This window comes from Xiphophorus hellerii, chromosome 18, assembly GCF_003331165.1.
Source record: "Xiphophorus hellerii strain 12219 chromosome 18, Xiphophorus_hellerii-4.1, whole genome shotgun sequence".
Classification (NCBI taxonomy): domain Eukaryota; kingdom Metazoa; phylum Chordata; class Actinopteri; order Cyprinodontiformes; family Poeciliidae; genus Xiphophorus; species Xiphophorus hellerii.
Window position 1 is genome coordinate 4,317,585 of NC_045689.1, and position 20,540 is coordinate 4,338,124.

A 20,540-nucleotide genomic window follows, 5' to 3' on the forward strand; every position below is an offset into this window, starting at 1 on the left:
ATTCAAATATTAAACTCTTTGCTCTCATCAAGTTTTTTCCCCCAGCAGTTTTCAAACCACTGATATAAAATAAAACGATCTGGACAAATAATTACTGCAGAATTACAGGCCGATCTCCAACCTTTCATTCATCAGCTAAATTATTGAAAAGCTGTTTCAACAATTAACTCTGCAAAACAACTGAAACTCTGAGTTCCTTTAAATCTGGACTAAAAACCCAGCTGGTCAGATTTGCTTTAGAAACATAATAAATGAAACACTGAACAACATTTTGATGTGTAACGACGACACTTTGACAAAATGTACTGTTTACTGGTTTACTGTGTGGTGTCTTTAGGACTTTTTGTGTTTTTATGACGTAAAGCACTTTGAACCGCCTTGGTGCTGAAATGTGCTTTACAAATAAACTGATCGATTGGTTGATTGATTCTAATCTGCAGCAGGCGAGTTCCACATCCTGCCTGAGACACTCCCACGTCAGACGGAGCTCAAACGTTTTCACCAACACAAAAGCGGTACCAGAAGCCGGTCCAATGACCGTGGTGCTACTTGGCTCGGTTGGCCAGCAAACGGGCCTGACCAGAACCTCATAGAGAACCTGTGGAGCCAAGAGGAAGATGAGAGAATTCATGCAGAAGGAGCCATTTTATGTGGCTCCACCTGTTTACTGCGCAGATTCAGCGCTGGTGCAGAGTTCTGCAGCTCTTATCAATCAATCAATCAGTTAGTTTTTGCTGGTTTATAAGAGTGTTTACTTGTTTATTAGTTACCGTTAGTTAAATATTGTTTAGGCTTTATTATAATTATAGTTTTAATTTTTTTTATACTTTGGTTCATTTTTAGGTGCAGAATTTAATCAGAGGATTGTGATTATTTGTAAGTGAATTGGATAATGAATTTTCAAAAAAATTATTCAATTATTGTTGAACAACCAATTGATTCTGGTGTTTCAACCAACTTTTGCGGACTAGCGTAGCGTAGCCGCTAGGAGGAGTATAAAGTGCGGTAGTTTACTACTGATGTAAACTACTTGTGTGTAAATAAAATTAATCTCACCTCAGTTTGAAAGGCTAATAAACACAACAAGGAAGTAAATTATAACTAGAATTTCAGTGTGTCCTACTTTTATAAATGCATGATAAAGTTCTGGTAGGTTATTTCAGTTAAAATATTTTTTCAATTTAGGATTTTTAGTTTTATTTAACTATAATAACCTTGTTTCACGTCACCATAAAAATCTCTAATAATATGTAAAAGAAATTGCTAGTTTTGTCACTAAGTTTGCAACAGTCCTTCTTTTGTCCTAACTCAAACCCCGATTAGTCGCTGCGTTCATCCCCACATTTAGCCACGCCCATCGGCGTATCCAGGCTCCGCCCACTTTTGGGGAATTTGCCAAGAATTTGGAGGCGGAGCTATGCTTTCAAAGGGTGAAAGTTAAGTGGAAGATAAAGTATATTAAAGGTTTATAACAACCTCTAAATTAAATTGTTTGTGTGTCAAATTAAATTAAAATAATATTTAAGCAGGCTATGGCATAAATCCCATAAAATAAAATTATTTTTCAGTTTACTAAAAGAAATCACCACTTAAAAGCTAAAAGCACAATAATATTACCTGGTTTATGCCTTTAAAGTGAACTAAATTCTTTTTAGTTTGATGCTAAATTCAAACTAAACTTAAATTCTTTAAGTTTAGTTTGTTGTTTTCTCCCAAACTATCACTGGGTTTTATCATCGCCATTTGTATGTTTGCAATGCATTGAAAAGTACATTTTTTAATGTATTAGAGCAGGAAATGTGACTAAAACTATATTTTCCTTTTAAAAATAGCTGGAAAATCCCAAGTCACAAGATTAAAGCTTTATCTCGTAAACAAACTGCAACGTCGGTCTGATTTTCTGAACCCTGGAGGCAAATAAACAGAAACACAGTGTGACATTTTTAACCGGGTCATCTCAGAACATGTTGACGTGTTTTCGCTTGCTTCAGTTTCAAATCCAGGAACAATCTGCTGCACTTAGATTGTGTGACACTATTCAAACTGATTAATTTATCTCCAGTGTTTGTCAGCAGCACCTCTGATCAATGAAGCCCTTTGTAAAACGCTTCTGTGCTCAGTCAGAGCCGCCATCTTGATAAAAGATTCCCTGCAGAAAACAAGCTGGCCTGACCTCACTATTTACTCCACGAGTCACTTTTTAAACTTTTACAGACCAACAACAGAGATTTCTAGCAGGAGACATTAGAGTGTGGTGACAGTGTTTTGTTTCACTATGGAGATAAATCGGGGCCATAAAGTTTGTTGATGAGAAAATGAAAAGGAACTGAAAGATTATTTTTAAACTGAAAGCAAAAAACTGTTTCAAACTGAAAGGTGACATCAAAACTTTTGAAACAGATGGAGGAGAAAAGTGAACCAACCTATGAAGCTTTATTGGGGCCATAAATCTGGTTCAAAATAAAATGTAAAAAAAATGATTTGAAATTAAAACATATTTTTGAAGCTGAAAATAAATGATATGAAACTGAAAAAGCTAAATTGAAAATAAATTAATTCTTTTTCATTTCAATTTTTCTTTCCTGTGAACGAACTCTGAAGCTCCAATTTAGCTCCATACAAAACTTTGATATTTTGTTCCAAAACTGTCCAAATTCTCAAAGTTAGTAAGATAGAAAAGGAAAAGTGGAATAAAATTCTGCCGAATAAAACTCTGAAAGTTTGAGATTGATCTCAGAGATTTTCAATAAAAACTTCAAAAAGTCTGAGATTGAAAAGTTGAATATTTGCAAGAAAAATATCAGATTTTATGACAAATTTATAGACTGAAAAGTTGCAGATTTGCTACAAAACACTCAGAACATTTTTAGAAAAAACTTTGACATTGCCCTGTTTCATAAGTTGAATATTTTATATATATGTGTGTGTATGTATATATATATATATATATATATATATAATGAATGTCAAAATTTCTGACTTTTTTTTCTAACAATTTTTCAACTTTCCAACTCTAGAAAATTTTCACTTTTTTTTTAAAATTATTGATTATTAGATTTGATTATTCTTTAAAAAATATATTTTTTCTGGCAAATTTTAAACAAACTTAGAAATCTCAAAAAATACGGCAGAAATTTCCTCCTTTTTTATGTTTCTCTCTGTAGTGACCATAATACGCTGTCATAATTTGCTATTTCATTTTTTCACTTTCCTAACTGTCGGTAGGTAACTGTCGCCATCAGGACGCACCTGTGAAGCCGCCATGCTGGCCCCGCCCCCTCTCCGCCGGTGGGCGGTGTTGGACCAATCAGGTCGGCCCCCTGAAGGTTTCAATCTCCGCGCGGCGCAGACGGGAAGCAGTGCTAGCGGATCCGCCGACGCGCCGCCATGCCCTCCGCCAGTAAGTCGTGGCTGCTGCTCTGCGGCTTCGTGCTCTTCTACATCATCTACCTGCTGTTCGGGGCGCTGGTTTTCTCCAGCATCGAGCGGCCGGCGGAGGACGAGCTGCGCCGGGACACGCAGCGGCTGAAGGAAGCCTTTCTGAACCAGAGCTGCGTCAGCGCCGCGACCCTGGAGCTGTTCCTCAGCAGAGTCCTGGCCGCCAACAAGCACGGCGTGTCCGTCCTCAGGAACTCCTCCGGCAGGTCCAACTGGGACCTGGCGTCCTCCATGTTCTTCGCAAACACTCTGGTCACCACTGTAGGTGAGTCCGCGAAACTTTGCGGGTTTTACGCACGACGCAAGCCAAACAAACAGGGAGGAAATACTCGTTATTTTAACTTAAATACAATTAAATGACCTGAATTAAGATTCCTAAAAGTATCAAATTGTGTTCACTGACAAGAAAATGGAGCTCCAACGTAAAATGAGTTAATTTGTTAAAATCTGTCAAATTAAGTTTAACATGACAACTTTTATAAACTTAACATGTTTACTTAGATAAACATTAAATTAATAACGTGTCCTGGATACTTATAACGAAACGCAGCTGCGTAATCTTATGTAAAGTTTTTCAACCTTGATTTGTGAACACTGAAACCAAGACAGACCTGATATTTGGTGTAACAGAGACCAAAGTTTTGGTTTTTTTAAACTCCCATAGTTGTTTGACCTAAATATGTCAACCTGGTACCAATTTAAGGCATTACTGGCTTTTTTTTTTAGTGTTTAATTTCAGTATTTCATCAAGTTTATTGTCATAATTGGGGCAATTTAGCTCCAATTTAGAAAGTAAATGTCTAATTTAAGAGGTGGCTTTTTTAGAGTGCAGAAAAAGTGGATTATGCTGTTGGTAGGAGGATTAATATACTTCATCTAACTTTATATTTATTGTTTTTTAGTGTCTGCTGCTTTCAGTTTCCCACTGAGACAAACAAATATTACACTGTGAAATATTTTTGCGTTACAGACAAGCATCTGGTTTTAAATTGTATTTTTGGTTTATACTTTCACTTCATAACTGAAACTTTGAACTGAACTCGAATTGCTGCTCTTTGCTCTCCTGCAACTTTAATTTGGTTCATTAAGCTCATGGTGTTAAATATAATCTCATGTAGTTTTAAGAGTTTCCTGAACACGATGAATTTAGAAAACGAGTAAAAAGAAACCGCTGGCGTCATCATTGTGTTTCAGGACTTTTAGACCTGGTTTTCAATGCAACTTCCTGTTTCCACAGGAAGTTGAGGCAGCTGCTGATAAGATGGGCTGCAGAATAGTTTGATATTTTTGCTTCTGTGCTGCCAGGACGGAAAGCGACCCCTTTTGTAAACGATTTAGAAACAAGTTTCAGCAGCAAAAACCCCACAAACCCTGAAATGAAAGTTTCATAGTGTTTCTGAAAATAACCTGATGGAAATTTATCTCTAACTGGAGGGTAAACATTCAGTGATTCACCTCTGAATATTTCAGTGTTAATCTATGGAAAAAAAACAACTAATAATTCTACCTAACATGTAACGTCTAGTGGCTGGAATATCTCCGTCCGGTTCAATAAACGCACAAAAGTTGTTTTGTACCTTTTATAGCATGATCCAAACCCCACAGAACCAGAACCTCAGAAGCTCCAGCTGAGCTAAGTGGGTGAATTGACTCTCACTGTAGTTGCCTAGCAACAACCTGCTGGGTAACTGGCACAGCAGCAGTTTTAAGTTTTATTCCAGTTTGTCTCATGACGTGGAGTGAAACTGGATAAGAGACCAAAAAAAACTGATTATCTATCATCTCCTACATTTTCTTTATCACTTACATTTTTAGTTTCTGTTTAACGTTTAATTAAAATTTTCACTGGCTAATTTTTTTTTTTTTTTTTACATTTTTGAATTATTTTGTTTTTTATTTTTCAGTGGCTAACATTTTTTTTAGCTTCTGTTTAAGTTTTCTTTTATTCTGACTTTCAGTCTAACTTTTTTTTTTTTAATGAATTTTTAGTTTTTAACTTTTGGAAATGTATTTTTTTTAAGCTTTGTTTATTTATTTTAAATTCAGTGGCCCACTTTATTGTTTTTCATTTTTAAATTGTTTTGTGACTTTAAAAAAACAACTTTACAGCAGCTAACATTTTTCTTACAAAAAGCAAAACCTTGGGAACGTCTACAGGTTCAGTTCTTGTATCTGCGTGTGAAATGTTGAATCATCTGCTGGATGGAAGCTGAAACATCTCATTACTGACTAAAACAATCCCTGTTTCAGCCTCTTGTGTTTTTGAAGGAAGTCGGTGACGCCGCTGCATGTTTTGCTCTCTTCGTTGCAAAACGCAGCGATTATCTTGGTCAACTTGCTGCTGAGATAGTCGCTGTCACAGACATGCTGCTGTAAAACGCTCACATGCTCGCTGAGGAAATGCAAATTCATGCATGAAGCAGAACAGAGGTGATCTTTGTTTGCCCGGTTGGTGTTCTACGTTTTCTTCTTATGCGTTTTAAATGAAGGCGAGAACAAAAGCAGAGTCATGGCAACACGCAGCGATCAGACGGCGGCCGCGTGATTTTTTGTTTTGCCGTTACGGTTCTCATGTTTCTGCTGGTCGCCATGGACTCTGGAGCTGCAGACGAACCAGCTGCAGGAGAAACGTGCAACCAGTTTGCACTAGAGTGGGAGATGTGCAGCTAAAAGCGACTCTGCAGCTTTACCGTCATTCACACGCTACGCACAAGGAAACGACCTCTGACCTGCAGAACAGCTGGAGGTCTGAGCTCTAATCCTGACTTTGAAATGCATAATTATCATGTGACGTCAAACTTCTGGGAACTTTGTAAATGACGGCCATCTTGGTAGGCAGTTGCTATGACAACAATAACAAGCCACTAGTTTGGAGCTAGCTCTCGCCTCGTTCATATCCAACTTATAGACGATACAAATTTTTTATTGTTTATACAATACAATTGGGTATTTCTTACTTTTCAGTGGCTGCACTTTCTTAGTGAATTTTTTTTAAAACATGTTTTTTGGGGGGGTTTTTCCATTCAGTGGGTAGAAAATCAGAAACTTTACTGATGTAGGAATGGAAATGGTTCATAATGTAATTACCCAAAGTGCAACGTATTAAAATACTCCTAAAAGTACATAATTTCAAAAACATTACTCAAGTAAATGTAACTAGTTACTACCTGCCTCTGGTAGTAACTAGTTACATTTACTTAACTTTCAGGGGTAAGTAGATATGCTAAATGTTTTCAAAATTAGCCAAAAAAAGCTAAATGGAAAAATTAGCGCATTAGCTGTTTAGCGTAGCCACCTCAGCTAGCATCTAATTGCCTCGTTCTAATCATCCAGTCGAGACTTTGTGACCTGAAGAATCCGGTTTTGGTGCAGAAAACTGTTTTGGAACATTTAGTAACTTTAGACCACTAGAAAATTTCTGAATTGGAGAATTTAGAAATTCAAGACTAATGATGCTTCATGATAAAATTTCTGAAAGTACAATGTTGTAAAAATACTCCTAAAAGTAGGAGTATTCAAAAGTTACTCCAGTAAATGTAAGCAGCGGCTGTGGTTGGTGTCCTTGCAGGTTACGGCCACCCCACCCCCCTGTCTGACGCTGGGAAAGCGTTCTCCATCGTCTACGCGCTGCTAGGCGTTCCCTTCACCATGCTGGTGCTGACCGCCTGCGTCCAGAGGATCATGCAGCCTCTGGTCCTCGCCCCGGTCGGCCTCCTGCAGCGCTCCGGCCTCAAGCCGCGGCCGGCCACCGTCGTCCACTTCCTGCTGCTCCTGGCGGCGGTGGTGCTGTGCTGCCTCCTGGCGCCGGCCGCCGTGTTCAGCGCGCTGGAGGCGTCCTGGACGTTCCTGGACAGCGTCTACTTCTGCTTCATATCGCTGTGCACCATCGGGCTGGGGGACTTCGTCCCGGCGGCGCGGCCCGGCCAGCCTTACAGAGCTCTGTACCAGGTGGCCGTCATGGGTGAGTTCAACTGTCCCATCAGCGGTTTGTAACTTTAGCAATAAAATAATCTCATGTTTGCTTTTATGCAGAAACACAAAATATTACCAACTATTTTTGGTCTCATTTCTAGTGCAAATACCTTAGTACAGCTGAGTTAAAACAAAGCTAACTGATGAGTAACTTTTCAGCAACATAAATCACTTGTTTTAAGGCTGTTGCCTAGCAACCCAGTTTAGTCCCACAGCAGATTATTTCACTTATAACATGGGAAAATGTCTGGTTGCAAGTGAAATCATCTACTAGCAGAACTGGAGCTTTTTCTTTTTGTATTGAGGATTTATTGACTACAAACAAACTCTTATTTCCTGCTTAAAAGTTACTTGTAAATTACTTTTGTCTTATTTCAGGTGTACTAAGACATTTACACTTCTTACTACACTTAAAAAAACAAACAAACCAATATTACTTGGTGAGTTTTTGTTTTTGCAGGATGAAGTTCCCGTTTCAAACTGCAGACTGTTTGGTTAGGAGGCGCTGCCTCATCATCATGGTGTTTACTGAGCTCAGGTTCAACAAAGATCTGGTGGCAAACAAAACAGTGAAAAATAAAACCCAGTGAAAAATATGAAAATACCAGTGGTGTAGCTCGATTTAAAATTTTAAATGGTTTCCATAGTAACTCACCTGGGAATAAGGTGGTGAATGTTGAACAGCCCACTGTAAAGTTTAATGACGCTGTAGTTGAACAAATGTAGGAGAAAATGATACAAACATCAATCCAGACGGTTTAGTTTGCTTTCTAAACATTAATTGGATTTTATCGTGAAAATGGTCATAAATTTTCACTCCCAGTTGTTGCGTTAGCTTTCTGCTAATGACCTCTGCTCATGTAAACTTCATCTGGAGACATGAAGTTTGAGTTTATTGAGGATTTTGTTGATCTGTTAGACTGGAGCTGCTCTCCAGCTCCTGTTTTTGCCCAGCCAGCAGTTTTTTTTTTTTTACCCGAAAGCTCCAGTTTATCACCAGTTTGGTGAAAAATCCCCAGAGCGAGTCCTGCATGTTGGCGCTTCATCTTAATGACTGAAGGCTATGTTTAGCAGGTGTTTATTGCTTTGTGCTTCGGTGTGAAGCTGACTGTTGCAGCCGAGCAGATGGCCTTCGTTTTTACCTCAGAGGTGAGAAGTGGCGCCTCTCTGCTTCTCCTTTTCCTCAGCAGCACATCAGGGTTAGACGGCCACTTCCTCTTTAATGAAACTTTAATCTGACGGTTGCTCTCCCTACAACTTCCCCTGACGTTACTTCATTTCTCTTTGTAAACATTTTGTGTTTTCATTAGAACCTGTTTAAAATTAAGCAGTTTGGATTTTTTCCTCTATTTTAAGAAAAAGTTGTTAACTTGATGCAGTTTTATGTGCCTTTCTTAAAAAATGTAAACTTATTTTTTAACTCTAAAGAATAGTTGAAAAACTTTAGGAGTCAGTTTTTCTTTCATGATGCCAAAGAAAACTACTCGTATGACAAAAGACAGGTTTTCTGTTTAGGTGTTGATGGGCTTTTATACGACAGAGTATTCGGGCCAGAAAATTATTACAAAAATCATTGTGAGGAAAAAAGTCGTACAAGAATCGAGTCATAATAGTCGTTACGACAGAAAGTCGCACCGCTGGCGTAACGGTCACAATGTTGTGAGAAAAATGACGGTTATGAGGATAAAGTGTGAAAATAAAGTTGGATGCCAAAGTTAAAAGGTACCAGAATAAGAAAATGTAATAATACGAGAAAAGAAGTTGTAGAGGAATCATTGTTTGACAGAAGAACAGCGACGTTAGGAGAACGGTCGTGACGTCGGCGAAAACAGTCGCAAAATTTCCAGAAAGTCGTGAAATAAAGTTGTATGACGGTTTAAAAAAAACCAACATAAGAATTAAAATTCAGTATAGATGAAGAGGAAAACGTCGTACAATAAAAGCATCTCTATTTTTCTCTTTTCACTGTAGGTTGCAGAACCAGGCTTGTTCTGTAGAAAGTATTTCTTTGGGAAATGAATCCACCAGTTTTTGCTGTCGGGTCTTTTCTGTGTGAAGCTTTTCACCTCAAACTCTTCGAACTTCATCTGAACCTTTTTTGAGTTTTCCTGCATCAGCTGCTCGGGGGGGAACATTTTTCTCCGTCATGTTTTGGCAGGAAGCCGAGGCGCTTCACACGCAGCTGGTTCCGGCAGACAGGCGGGGATTACGTAACATCAGAATAAGTGAAGCCAGATTAACTTTGAACAGGATTAGAAAGTGCAGAATGTGACCTGCTGCTCTGGATGCTGTGACGTTTTCCTTTAGCCACTGATGTTAAAATATATTTACCTGCCATTTATTCCACATTCACATCATTTGATCTGCAAAACGACCTGATTTCTGGCAGATTCTGAATTTCTGCAACACTTTTGCTTCAATCTGGGAGGAATTTTAAAACTCCTGAACTGCTGTTTGAGTTTTTGCTGCTGAGTAAATATTTTTAGGACGAGTTGTGGAGTTTGAACAGTCAAAGTCCTGAAACTTATCAGTTGCTGTATAGTTTCCCAAATTCTGCAAACCTTTAAAACAAAGTAGATTGATTCTTTGGTTTCTGAGTAATTTAATGGCAGCAGGCCTGTGTAACCCTGCCCTGTTTTCCAGGAAGAGTTGCTGAAGAGTCACTTTAATGTGATCATGTGATGGAGGAAAAACTCTTTTCTGTTTAAGGGAGGAAATAATCAGAGCAGGAAATGTATGCTGTTTATTCCAGAAAATGTTTTACAGGTAGATAATCTGCTTAAAACAAGTAAAAAGGACCAATTTAGATTTTTTCTAAGAGTTTAGCTTGTTTCCTAAGATTCTAGATTTTAATAGAAAGTTTTTAAACATGCACTTAATTTCTCAAGAGCATGAAAATTTTTTAGTTAACTTTTAACTACTACTAGTTAGTTGCTCAAACCTTCAAGCACTTTTTATATTAACATTAGTTCCAACAGCATTTAGCCTAAGCTAATGCTAGCTCCAGTTCAAATGACACATCAGCCTTTGAAAGATGGCAGCCATTTAGCACCAATTTAGTTAGAACTTGTCCATGTTCTATAACGCTCTGCGTATTGTGCTTGTATCTTCTGTGAGTTGATTTGTTTTTGTAAAAGTTCAGGGGAGAAAAAAGGAGAAACCTTCACCCACTTCAAAATAAGAGCACAAATATAAACATCTACTTAATGACTCTTATCTGAACTAAAACTTTAGATTTCATCTGAATAAATTAATTTCAGAAGCTAAGTGTGCTAAATGTTTTTAAAGTTCTCTAAAGTGCTAATCAAATAAATTGTTGCATTAGTGGAAGTGTGACCACTGCACGTTGTTTTTTCCACCTGATAGTCTGGAAAATTCAGTTCGATTGGGGACCAAAGTTGCAACATTTGTTTACATTTTCAGATGCTGTGGGTTTTTTTTCACTCTGCATCGAGTCAAACAAACCAAATACTATGAATAAACTATTCTCCTCCTGGCCTGCGGGGGCGCTGCACCAAGAATCACTGAAGGAAATGACACAAAATCCTCTGAAGACACGGAGCGCAACTTCTTCATGGAATGTAAACGAAAATGAAGTGGTGTCAGATTTTAGCCGTTGTAGGATTTCTCCTTTGTCGTTGGTAAAAGACCACAAGCCATTTCTCCCGCTAGCGTTTGGCTAACGTGTTTGCAGTCTTTTAATTTCCATGGCAACCATTAAGCTGTGCAAAATGCCTGGTTGGCCCTAGCCCCGCCTTCGAGCACAAAACTCCTCCTCTGAGCTGCAGTTTCCAAGCTTCTGCCTCACAAGACAACCCTCCCCCACTCGGCTCCTTCAAACTAGCCAGCAGCAGTTAGCAAACGCATAGTAGAACTGCTGAGCTCATTACAGGAGCTACTTCTCAGTAGAACGCTGGTAAGAACGTTGCTAAAGGGTTAATATGGGAGCCATGTTGGGATCACTTCCTGTAGGCGGAGTTTCAGAAAGAGCAGGAGCTTCTTAAAGAGACAGAGGCCCAATTTCAAGGCGTTAAATTACAAAGCCAAATTTCTTAAGTCATATTTGATGTACATTATTTTATGTACATCAAAATACATAAAATATTTTATAAATGCATAAAATACATAAGGCAACTTATTTTGCTATAAAAACACAACACTGGCCCTTTAAACAAAATATTTTGGCCAGTAATATCAGATTTTCTCAGGTTTTACATAATCCCAATATGACACCAAGTGAAGACTTTTTCTGTTTTGGCTTTTCCAGTCTACCTGTTCATTGGTCTGATGATGATGTACCTCCTACTGCGGACCTTCCACAAGATGGCCGACGTCCACGGCCTGACCACGTTCTTCAGCTGCCGCGCTGCGAGGCGTCTCTGCTGGCCGACGACACGGAGCCCATCGTCGGCAACGACCCGACTCCGCCTCGCCCGAAAGACAAGGCCGCCACCAAACCTCTGGATCCGGGATCCCAACCGTCGTACAACTCCATCAACAAAGGCTGAGGCTCCGGCGCCGGCGGGGGGGGAAAGGATTTACCTCTGGAGAGCCGCTGGGCTGAATCTGAACTCTTGTTTTAATTTCATTCCAGAGGAATTGACATGAGCTTTAAGGTTCAGCCTGTTGGCGGATATAAAGTGTTAAAGCCAAAGTTGGAACAGAAAAACTTGGTAAAAAGCACAGGAAGCTGTTTTATACGTCTTAAACACTGGTGTTGATGTTTACAGTCTCTAAATGGGCACAAGACTTTTGTCGGTCTACAGCTTTTTAACTAATTCACTTTAGTCCATTTGTACATTTTTGTTTTTGTGTCACATGTTTGGATTTCTAATACAGAACTAATGAGTAACATTTTTATTTTAGCAGAACGTAACATAACGTACATCCGGATCTGCTCTCTGAAACTAATGGCCGTCCGTTTGACTTGTGGATTATTATTAAATGAATGTCAGATTGCTTAACACGTCGCTGCTGCATCAGGTCTTCAGTGAAGTCGGTCGGTTGCTTAGTAGAAAACTGACGACGTATTGGGGTATTGGGATGGGGGTGAGAGGGAATTTCTGCCAAAAAAATATAAAATTTTGAGATTAATCTCTGAATTTTTTTTAGAAAAACTTGGACATTTGTGAGAAGGAACTCATTTTGAAACTATTTTTTTGAGAAATTTGTAAATTTGAGTTTCTAAAGTTTAAATTTTTCTGAGATCTCAAAATTTGAGTTATTCTAACAAAAGATCAACTTAAGCTCAGAAATGTTCAAATTTTACTTTTGAGATTCAAATGTCCACGTTTTTTTTTTTTTTTTTTAGAAAGTTTGAGATCTCAAATGTTGTAAACAAATTCTTAAAAATTATTAAATAAGAAAATTTTATATCAATCTCAAAATTTGGGTTATTTTTGCCAGAAATTAACTTTTTTTTTTTTTTACAATGGCCCCAGTACATAGTGGTAGAAAACGGAAGGGGGCGCTGTTTGCGCCAGTAAAAGAGGCGTCCTGTCGTCTGCTGCCCCCTGGCGGTGTAATTCGTCATGTTTGTGGGATTCTTTCAAAACTGGAGCAAATGGTTTGAAAACAGGGAATGAAGAGGCTGAACTCATCCATGGCTGGTTCTGTGTAATTCAGTTTGAAGAAATACTTGAAATGCACTTTAATTAGTGAAATAATGCAGATGTTGCAGTTGTAGTGCTGAAATAATGACTTTTGTAACAATTTAGCTAGTGCCTTAGTCATATTTAAATAAATAAGTTTTTCCTTAAGTCTGCTCCTGTCGTCTAGTCTGTTAGATATTTTATGAATTAACTTGAAAATGAGGATCCTTCTCATGTTTTAGTATCAGACTAACATTATTTGATGCTTTATTGTCTCGATTGAACAGTTCTGCAGGACGGCGGACGCGTTACTGAATCTGATGCAGGGGATTACGACAAGTTATGTTTAAACTGCAGGTCTTGATTCTCAATTTTTTTATTTTTGTAATTTTTGCTTGACCATTCATACTGTTATTAAAATGGGAACACAATAAGACTTCTGTGTGAAAAGTTGGATTCCAAACGACTAACAGGTCCTGGACCAAAACCACTAACAGAACGAGGCGACGGATGCAAGCGACCAAAAGACTTTTGAACCGAGCAACCGAAGAAACTGGAGCTTGGACCAAAGGGACCGATGGAACAAGACCGAAGAAACCTAAAGAACGAGACCTTGGATTCAAGTGACTGACGGAAAGAGACCCTGCAATAAAAGCGACCAACAGAAAGAAACTGATGGAACGAGATTCCGGAACCAAAGGACCAAAGGAATGAGATCCCAGATGCAAAGGTTGAAGGAACAGGATCCTGGACCCTATTGGCTCTTTAAAAATGACCAGCTTCATCAAAAGTTGCATGTTTGCTGCACTGAGGATAAAAATGGCTCTTTGGATTGAAAAGGGTCTTTGATTAAAAGCCTTGTGGCTTTGCAGAGTGGCATTACTGAGCCGTGAAACTGGGTCCAACACAAGAACCACTAATTTCCATGCCATCATCATCTCATGACCGTCGGAGAACAAAGATTGTTTTATTAAACTGGAGGTGAAGCTCACCACCCACCCTGGTTCTTCTGTCTGCGGTAACGTGTCATTTTTGTGGAAATGCGCTGCTGTTCTGCACAAACATCCTGATTCATGCAGATTCCTCAGCAGCTGCAGCGCAGGAGGAAGCAACAATCTAACCCACAACTTGTCAACAGCAAGACTTTAATCACTGAACCCCTGAGTTTGAACTGTCCAGCTTTTGAACCTCAACTGTAATAGAGGAACTTAACATCAAATTTGAGCCATGGAAACTGAAACACATGATTGGAAACCTTTATGAAAAATGGCAGGATGTATGGCAAATTTAGGGCTAAATGGAGACCTAATGTCTGTCTGATATGCCTAATGTAGGGTAACTACTCCCCATTCAGATGGGATTTTAAAATTGAGCTAGAATCAGTTTTATAAATGCGGATTTAGTCTTTTTGGAATTGTGCCGCTTGTGGTTGCAGCAACTTTTAGTTCTGATACGTTTTTTCTGGCCTTTATTGTTTGAATCGTTGCTGTCTGTATAATTATAACTTCTAGTTTTGGATGCTGTGCTACCAGGTTTTTAGCCTTTGCTTTTTCACTTTTGGACAGTTATGATGCATAACCGTGGCAGCAAGGTATTGTTTTAGCAGCTGGTTAGCATCTCAAAAGCTCAAACTACACCTGAACTTTGACCCCAAACCTCAGTTTAATGCAGAGAGGAGAAAGTTCAGACCACCTCTTCCATCCATCAGTGTTACAGCATCGTATCCCCTACTCCAACATCTGCTACTTTAGTACAGACAAATAGAAAGTTAAAGAGAAGTGGCAAAAGGAAATGAGGTGGATTAGCAGAGCTGATTATGATTGTCCTTGCTGCCTGGAAATGTAGCTGTTAGCATGAAGATCTTCTTTAGCCAGAGGCTCTTCAGATTCATCCCAAAATAAGAATTATGCTTTTTTTTTTTTATCCCAATCTTATACTTTGTATTGGTGATTTACAATAAATTTAGGTTGGTTTTTATAAGAACATTTTTAAAAAATATTGGTTTTTCAAGAGATGTTAGATAACAGCAAATGATACAAAAAGCTACATGATCATGAAAAATTTAAATATAAAGTAAAATGTTTTTTATTTTATCCTTTATAATCTGGCTAAATGCCCTGGTCTAGTCAAAGAATCGTGCACTACTGAGGTCACTTACAATGAAATCAATTTAAAATAGTCTAGCAATAATCATGTAATGTCATAAAAATGTAGTTGAAGAATCTCATTTAAAATGGTATAAGATACCCGTCAAAGTTGCTTCTAACTGCTAAATGTTTAAAAATCACACGATTTACACTCATATTGTAAGAACATCTATATTTGTAAAACTAAAGAGAGAAACAATAAAAGTACATAAATTAAAAAAAAGCAAAAAAAATGTAAAGTACATAAAAATAAAATAAAAGTACATAAGGTGGTACATTAATACATCATTAGTGATTTGTCCATACGATACAACTTTAAATAAAACATTTTGTTTGCAACAAAAACAGTTTATAAATAGTCTGCAGAACAGCTCAAACTCCAGACGTTTCCGTGTTTCTTCAAACCATTTATCTCTGGGTTCAATGCTCAACAATTAAATATGAAATAAGTATGAAATGTCTAACAGTAACAGAACATTTAAGAACAAAAACAGGACTTTTTGTTTCATCACTGTCTATTAAAAATACTAACATGGTTGAGGCAAATGCATATTACTGACAAAGTGCAAACATGTAAAGTAAACCATATGAAAACATGTCGGCATCGCCGGGATTCTTGGAGCCAATATGGCTGAAACGTTGCTGCTGAACGCCGACTGATCATCCAATGAGGAAGCAGAGTGTTAAATAACAGCGCTGCGATGGCTCTTTGAATTAAAGTTTAAAAAGACAGAAAACAGCTTCAAGTTTAACTGTTACACAAACTGAAAGTAACAGACGCCTGACATGTTTAGGAAAACAGCTGAAATATTCCCAAAACAAAACACAAAACTTCCCGACTTCTTCCCAGAACATCTGAGCCGTAATGTTAGTGTTTCAGCCACATGATCAGAACCGACTTCTGGCGCCATCTTCTGGTCCGGTCCCGGTACTGCTCCCGCTTTAGACACGTAAAACTGCAGCTTACTGGCTCATGATCCACCGACTCACTGCTTAGCAATGAGGAGAACGGCTCATTCTGCAAACATTTTACTGCGACTCGGTTTTATTTTTAAACCAAAAGCTGCCGAAGTTCCTCCTGCCCCATTTTTACATTTCATTTGCATTCCTATGACTTTCTAAACCCCGTAATGTACTAGTTTTTGAGTTAATGTAGATCATTTAAAAAAATAATAAGCATTTCTTCTCTTCTGAATTCAGTCCACTAACTTAGGATGGAAGTTTTTTTTTGTTTTTGTTTATTTTAGAGAAAGTCGTCAAGACTCCACCAAGATCTCCATCAGGTGCTCCAGCTCAAACGCTTCCCTGCTTTGATTAGGACCAGAGAAGGAGGCGGAGTCAGGCGAGGAAGAGGACGAGAGAGGACTGAAGGAGGAGAAAGAAGGCAAACACTTGAAGTTGGAGGAGGCGGAGGAGAACGGCGGCAGGTAGCAGACCAGCTCCTCTTCGGCCGGGTAGCCGACTCTCCCCAGCAGGGATGCGTCTACTTCCTGGAACAGATCCTCCATATTGACGTCGTTCACGTAGCCGGGTTTCGCCACGTCGCCGGCACTCTCTGGGAGGTTCTCCAGGGACCGGAGAGGCGTCCGCAGAGCTGCCTGCGGGCCGCCATCAATGGTGGAGTCCAGCGCAGTGAGGATGGAGGAAATGGCGGCTGAAAGGGAGAAGTCGGACTCCGCCGAGCCCCAGTCCTCGTCCTCTGATGGGCCGCGGTTTGTGGGCGGAGTCGCCGGTTCTCCGGACATTAAGGCAGAGTCCCGTGGCGACTCACCGTGTTTCTCCAGAGCGATCTGCCGCAGCGTGTTGGCGATCAGAACCGAGCGGCGCAGGCTGGGCTCCGGCAGCTCCTGGCCGCGCTGGTACTTGTTCAGTGACACGGAGAAGACGAACTGCCGCTGGCTCTCCCACGTCGGGCTGCTCCGGTCCGACGCCTCCCCGTCCTCCGGCTCCAGTTTCCGTTTCTGACCTTTCAGAATCATCTTCACGCTACGGAGGAAAGCAGAAACGGTTCAGGATCCAGCCAGGCCTGTCACAATAACAAATTTACTGCGATAACTTTAGGCCTAATTTTTCTGGATGATAATTTGTCCCAGAAGTTATTGTGGTTGATGAAATGAAATTTCTTCCAACCCCTCATCAAGGAAACCACACGAATAAGTTCATATTGTGCAGCTTTTAAGTTAAAGGCTATCGGTCTAGCAGTGCAGAGCGATAGCTGCTGGACGTAAGCTTGGCGTGAACGAATCGATGGTTCAGCGTTGGAGGCAGAGGGACGCGTCCTTAATAAACCAAACGGCTGCGTCCTTTGAAAACCCGAGAGCAGCGGAGATATCAGCGGCTTATATACGTAAGTCTCTAGTTGTTTTTGTTGGGTTTTTTTTTTTAAACTTTGTTGGTGCAGCTTATAGTTAAGTGTGCTCTGTAATCCGGAAAATACGGTAATACAATGGTAATAATGCAAGAACACATTCTCAAGTTACTCAGCAGGTCGTTGCTAGGTAACAACAGGTGGGAGGACTTGAAACTGCTTGTCAGTATTCATGTTAGTTGATGCCACTCGCTCTACAGATTTATCATTCAACTACTTAAGCGTATTTACACAATAATAGAAATATATCAAGATGCAAATAACAAAAAAAAAAACTCAATTTCTTTTTGAAAGAAGAAAAAAAACATATTGCCTCAGATACAACAGAACAGCTTTAGTAAATCTCAACTTATTAAAACTTTACACTTGAGGAGTTTTGGCTAAAACACATTTGCAGACGAAAGTGTTTTTATTTTAAATGGAAATGTATATATACAAATATATATACATGCACCGTTTTGGCTTATAATTACTGTTCTGATTACAACAAACTGCCTTTTTGGTTTGATTAACTGATTGCTAAATTAGCTGACGAATGTTTAAATGATCAATTACACCTAGAAATAACATGATCACAAGATAAAATCTGCCAAAAATGTTAGAGTTTATTCCAAGTGGAGCAACAAAGCTGGTTTGTAAAACAAGAGGTCTCACTTTGACAAAAACTCCAGGTACGTGTCTGTGTCTAAATAAACTGTTATACCTGGACTGGAGTTTTTTCCACTGATGACAGCAGGGCTGTTGAAACCCAGTCCAACAGGACCGGTTCCTACCATGTTTCCAAATGGTTAAAATGTGCAGGAGCCTTTAATTGACTTGTTAATTTCAGCCAGGTGTGTTGAACCTGGAAAACACCTAAAACATGTGGGGCACCAGCACCTGAGGACACAACTGAATACAGGTTTTTTAAAAATATACTCATTTTTCTCCAGTTGTGAAAACAAAAACATCCTTTTTTTGTAAGTTGTAATTACACCCTTATTTAAAACCTGCAACTTTTCCATTTTAGCATTTCTTGGTGTTCTAGACTAAATGTTTTCAGATTTTTCCATCAGTTTTTGTGATATTTTGGGTGTTTGAGCTGAAAATGCCTTTCCAATTCTGAAGTAAAGCTGTTGTTTTTTTGTTGTTGTTGTTTTTGGTGTCAGGAAAATTTAATCTACTAACAGAAACTGAAAAACGGATCAAAAAAAGACTCTGAATTTGTGATTTGAAATCAGAAATATCGTCTTAATATAAAATCAATGGGAAAAGCTTTAAATCTTTTATAAATTCTGATTTGTATTTTAGACAATAAGAATATACTAAATTTGGGCTTCCTCTCATTTGATGTTGTTTTGTGCATAGAAAACTTGAAAAATGACCAAATCAAATTCTATACTTTAAGACTGAACACTTTAAGACTGTTATAACAAATAAAAAATATATATTCCCTCAGGACAGATAAATGGAGTATGGAAGAAATAATACAATTAGTGTAGAATATGACATGTCCTTATTTTTAAATAATGCAATCAACCTAATGGAGGACAGAAATTAGTCATCTGTTGGTTTCTGCTTTACTATGACTCAACATTCTTCATGACTCGTTTTTCTTAAGGTTTAATAATAATAATACCAACTATAATATAAACAATATAATCTAAACTAATTCAATAACATTTCGTGGTTGTGATCATTTAATTAAAAAAAGTGTAAAATCAGTGAAAGTTTCCCAAGGATTATATCTAATTACAGGTCAAACTTAAAGTTCAGAGCTAAAAAGGTAGAGTGAGGATCGCTACCAGAAACCGTTTGGATTATGTATTGTGATTTAGTCAAGTTTGTTTTTGTTCATTTTGAGTTTTTAGATGCATTTTTGGTATTCTGGGAGCTGCTTTTTTTTGAGACACAAGATGGGGGTTGCTGCTGTAACGTTTGATTCATCGTGTGGGAGGGAAAAAAAATTACCCGGCTATACAGGGAAAACTTTATAAAATGATTTAAATAAACAACTCTAACATTTTGTTTAAAAAAAAAATAGCACTTTTACTCACCCGGAAACCCAGGCTGTGAACTTGTAAAACTGTTTTAAAACGACAGTTAAACCGACCTGTTGGGTAGTTCACTTCTCCCTCGGCGAGTTTCGTTGCTGCCGTTTAACTTTTAAACTCGTCGCAATTATTCACTTCGCTAAAAGGACGACCGATAAAACTTCGCTTTTATGTAACCGAAGTAAAAATGAAAGGGAATTTAAAAAGCGATTTTTGAAAAGGTGAAAAACGTTTAAATGTGCCGGAGCGCGGAGTCGGCTGAAACTAAAAGGGCAAGCTGAAGCTCCCGCCCGTGATTTGAGTTTCACGCCAGTCGCTTTACAGTTAGAGGCTGGACGTCGAAAGGCATTCTGGGTAGTGGAGTTTAATTGCCTAACATTCCACCAGATTTTTCCTTTACAAAACAAGCTAATGTAACACTACTTCATCCTATACAAATAACAAAATATCCGTATTAATATAAATAATATTTATAAAACAGTTAAATCGCCATTGTTCCGAATAAAGAGTTGGATATTATGTAATTTGCTTTACAGTAATTCCTGAGTGATTACGTCACCCCACAAAAAAGGCATTTCCGTCGGAGTTCAGTATAAAACCACCAAAATTGTTGCCTAATGGGGTCAGTCAATACATTTGCCACAGGACAATTTATAATTTTTGACTTAAAAGCAAAAAATAATTAGTAATATCGTTAAAATTAGAGATTTTTTTTACCCTCTTTGTATGATTTTTAAAAAGGAAAGCAAGAGAGGAGGCGTCCACGTCCACAGGGAAACTCATTTAAAATGAAGGGCTGTTATGGAAGCACAGGAAGAGAAGTTACCTGAAAGCTGTGGCCCATGTGAAGAAAAACTGCTAGTAAAATTAGCTCGAACTGAACAGAAACATGTCAAAGTCGGTTCTATTCATTAAAACTTCCAGTTTCATGAAGTTCCAGCAAGTCAAAAACCAAGTACACCTCGCTGCAGCAAACAGAAAGGGGCGGGAA

The 20,540-nt window shown here is 38.6% G+C and overlaps 2 protein-coding genes across 4 annotated transcripts; one reads left to right on the plus strand and one right to left on the minus strand.

Moving 5' to 3' along the window:
- Positions 1–3,333: 3,333 nt before the first annotated feature.
- On the plus strand, positions 3,334–12,030 carry kcnk6 (potassium channel, subfamily K, member 6). The gene is given in 4 exon segments (XM_032544921.1): positions 3,334–3,703; positions 7,007–7,399; positions 11,678–11,764; positions 11,767–12,030. Coding segments are annotated over 4 exon segments (948 nt in total). The 5' UTR covers positions 3,334–3,387; the 3' UTR covers positions 11,919–12,030.
- A 4,327-nt stretch (positions 12,031–16,357) lies between these two features.
- LOC116707575 (SERTA domain-containing protein 3-like) lies at positions 16,358–20,540 on the minus strand. 3 transcript variants are annotated; one of them, XM_032544981.1, is made up of 2 exons: positions 20,376–20,540; positions 16,358–17,134 (listed from the first exon to the last, which is right to left on the minus strand). In XM_032544981.1, the coding sequence occupies exon 2, from the start codon at positions 17,125–17,127 to the stop codon at positions 16,405–16,407; it is 723 nt and encodes a 240-aa protein (XP_032400872.1). In that variant the 5' UTR covers positions 17,128–17,134; positions 20,376–20,540; the 3' UTR covers positions 16,358–16,404. The 3 variants fall into 3 exon arrangements, with proteins under 3 accessions (XP_032400872.1, XP_032400874.1, XP_032400873.1); XM_032544983.1 differs by lacking the exon at positions 20,376–20,540 and adding an exon at positions 19,609–19,963; XM_032544982.1 differs by lacking the exon at positions 20,376–20,540 and adding an exon at positions 19,553–19,581.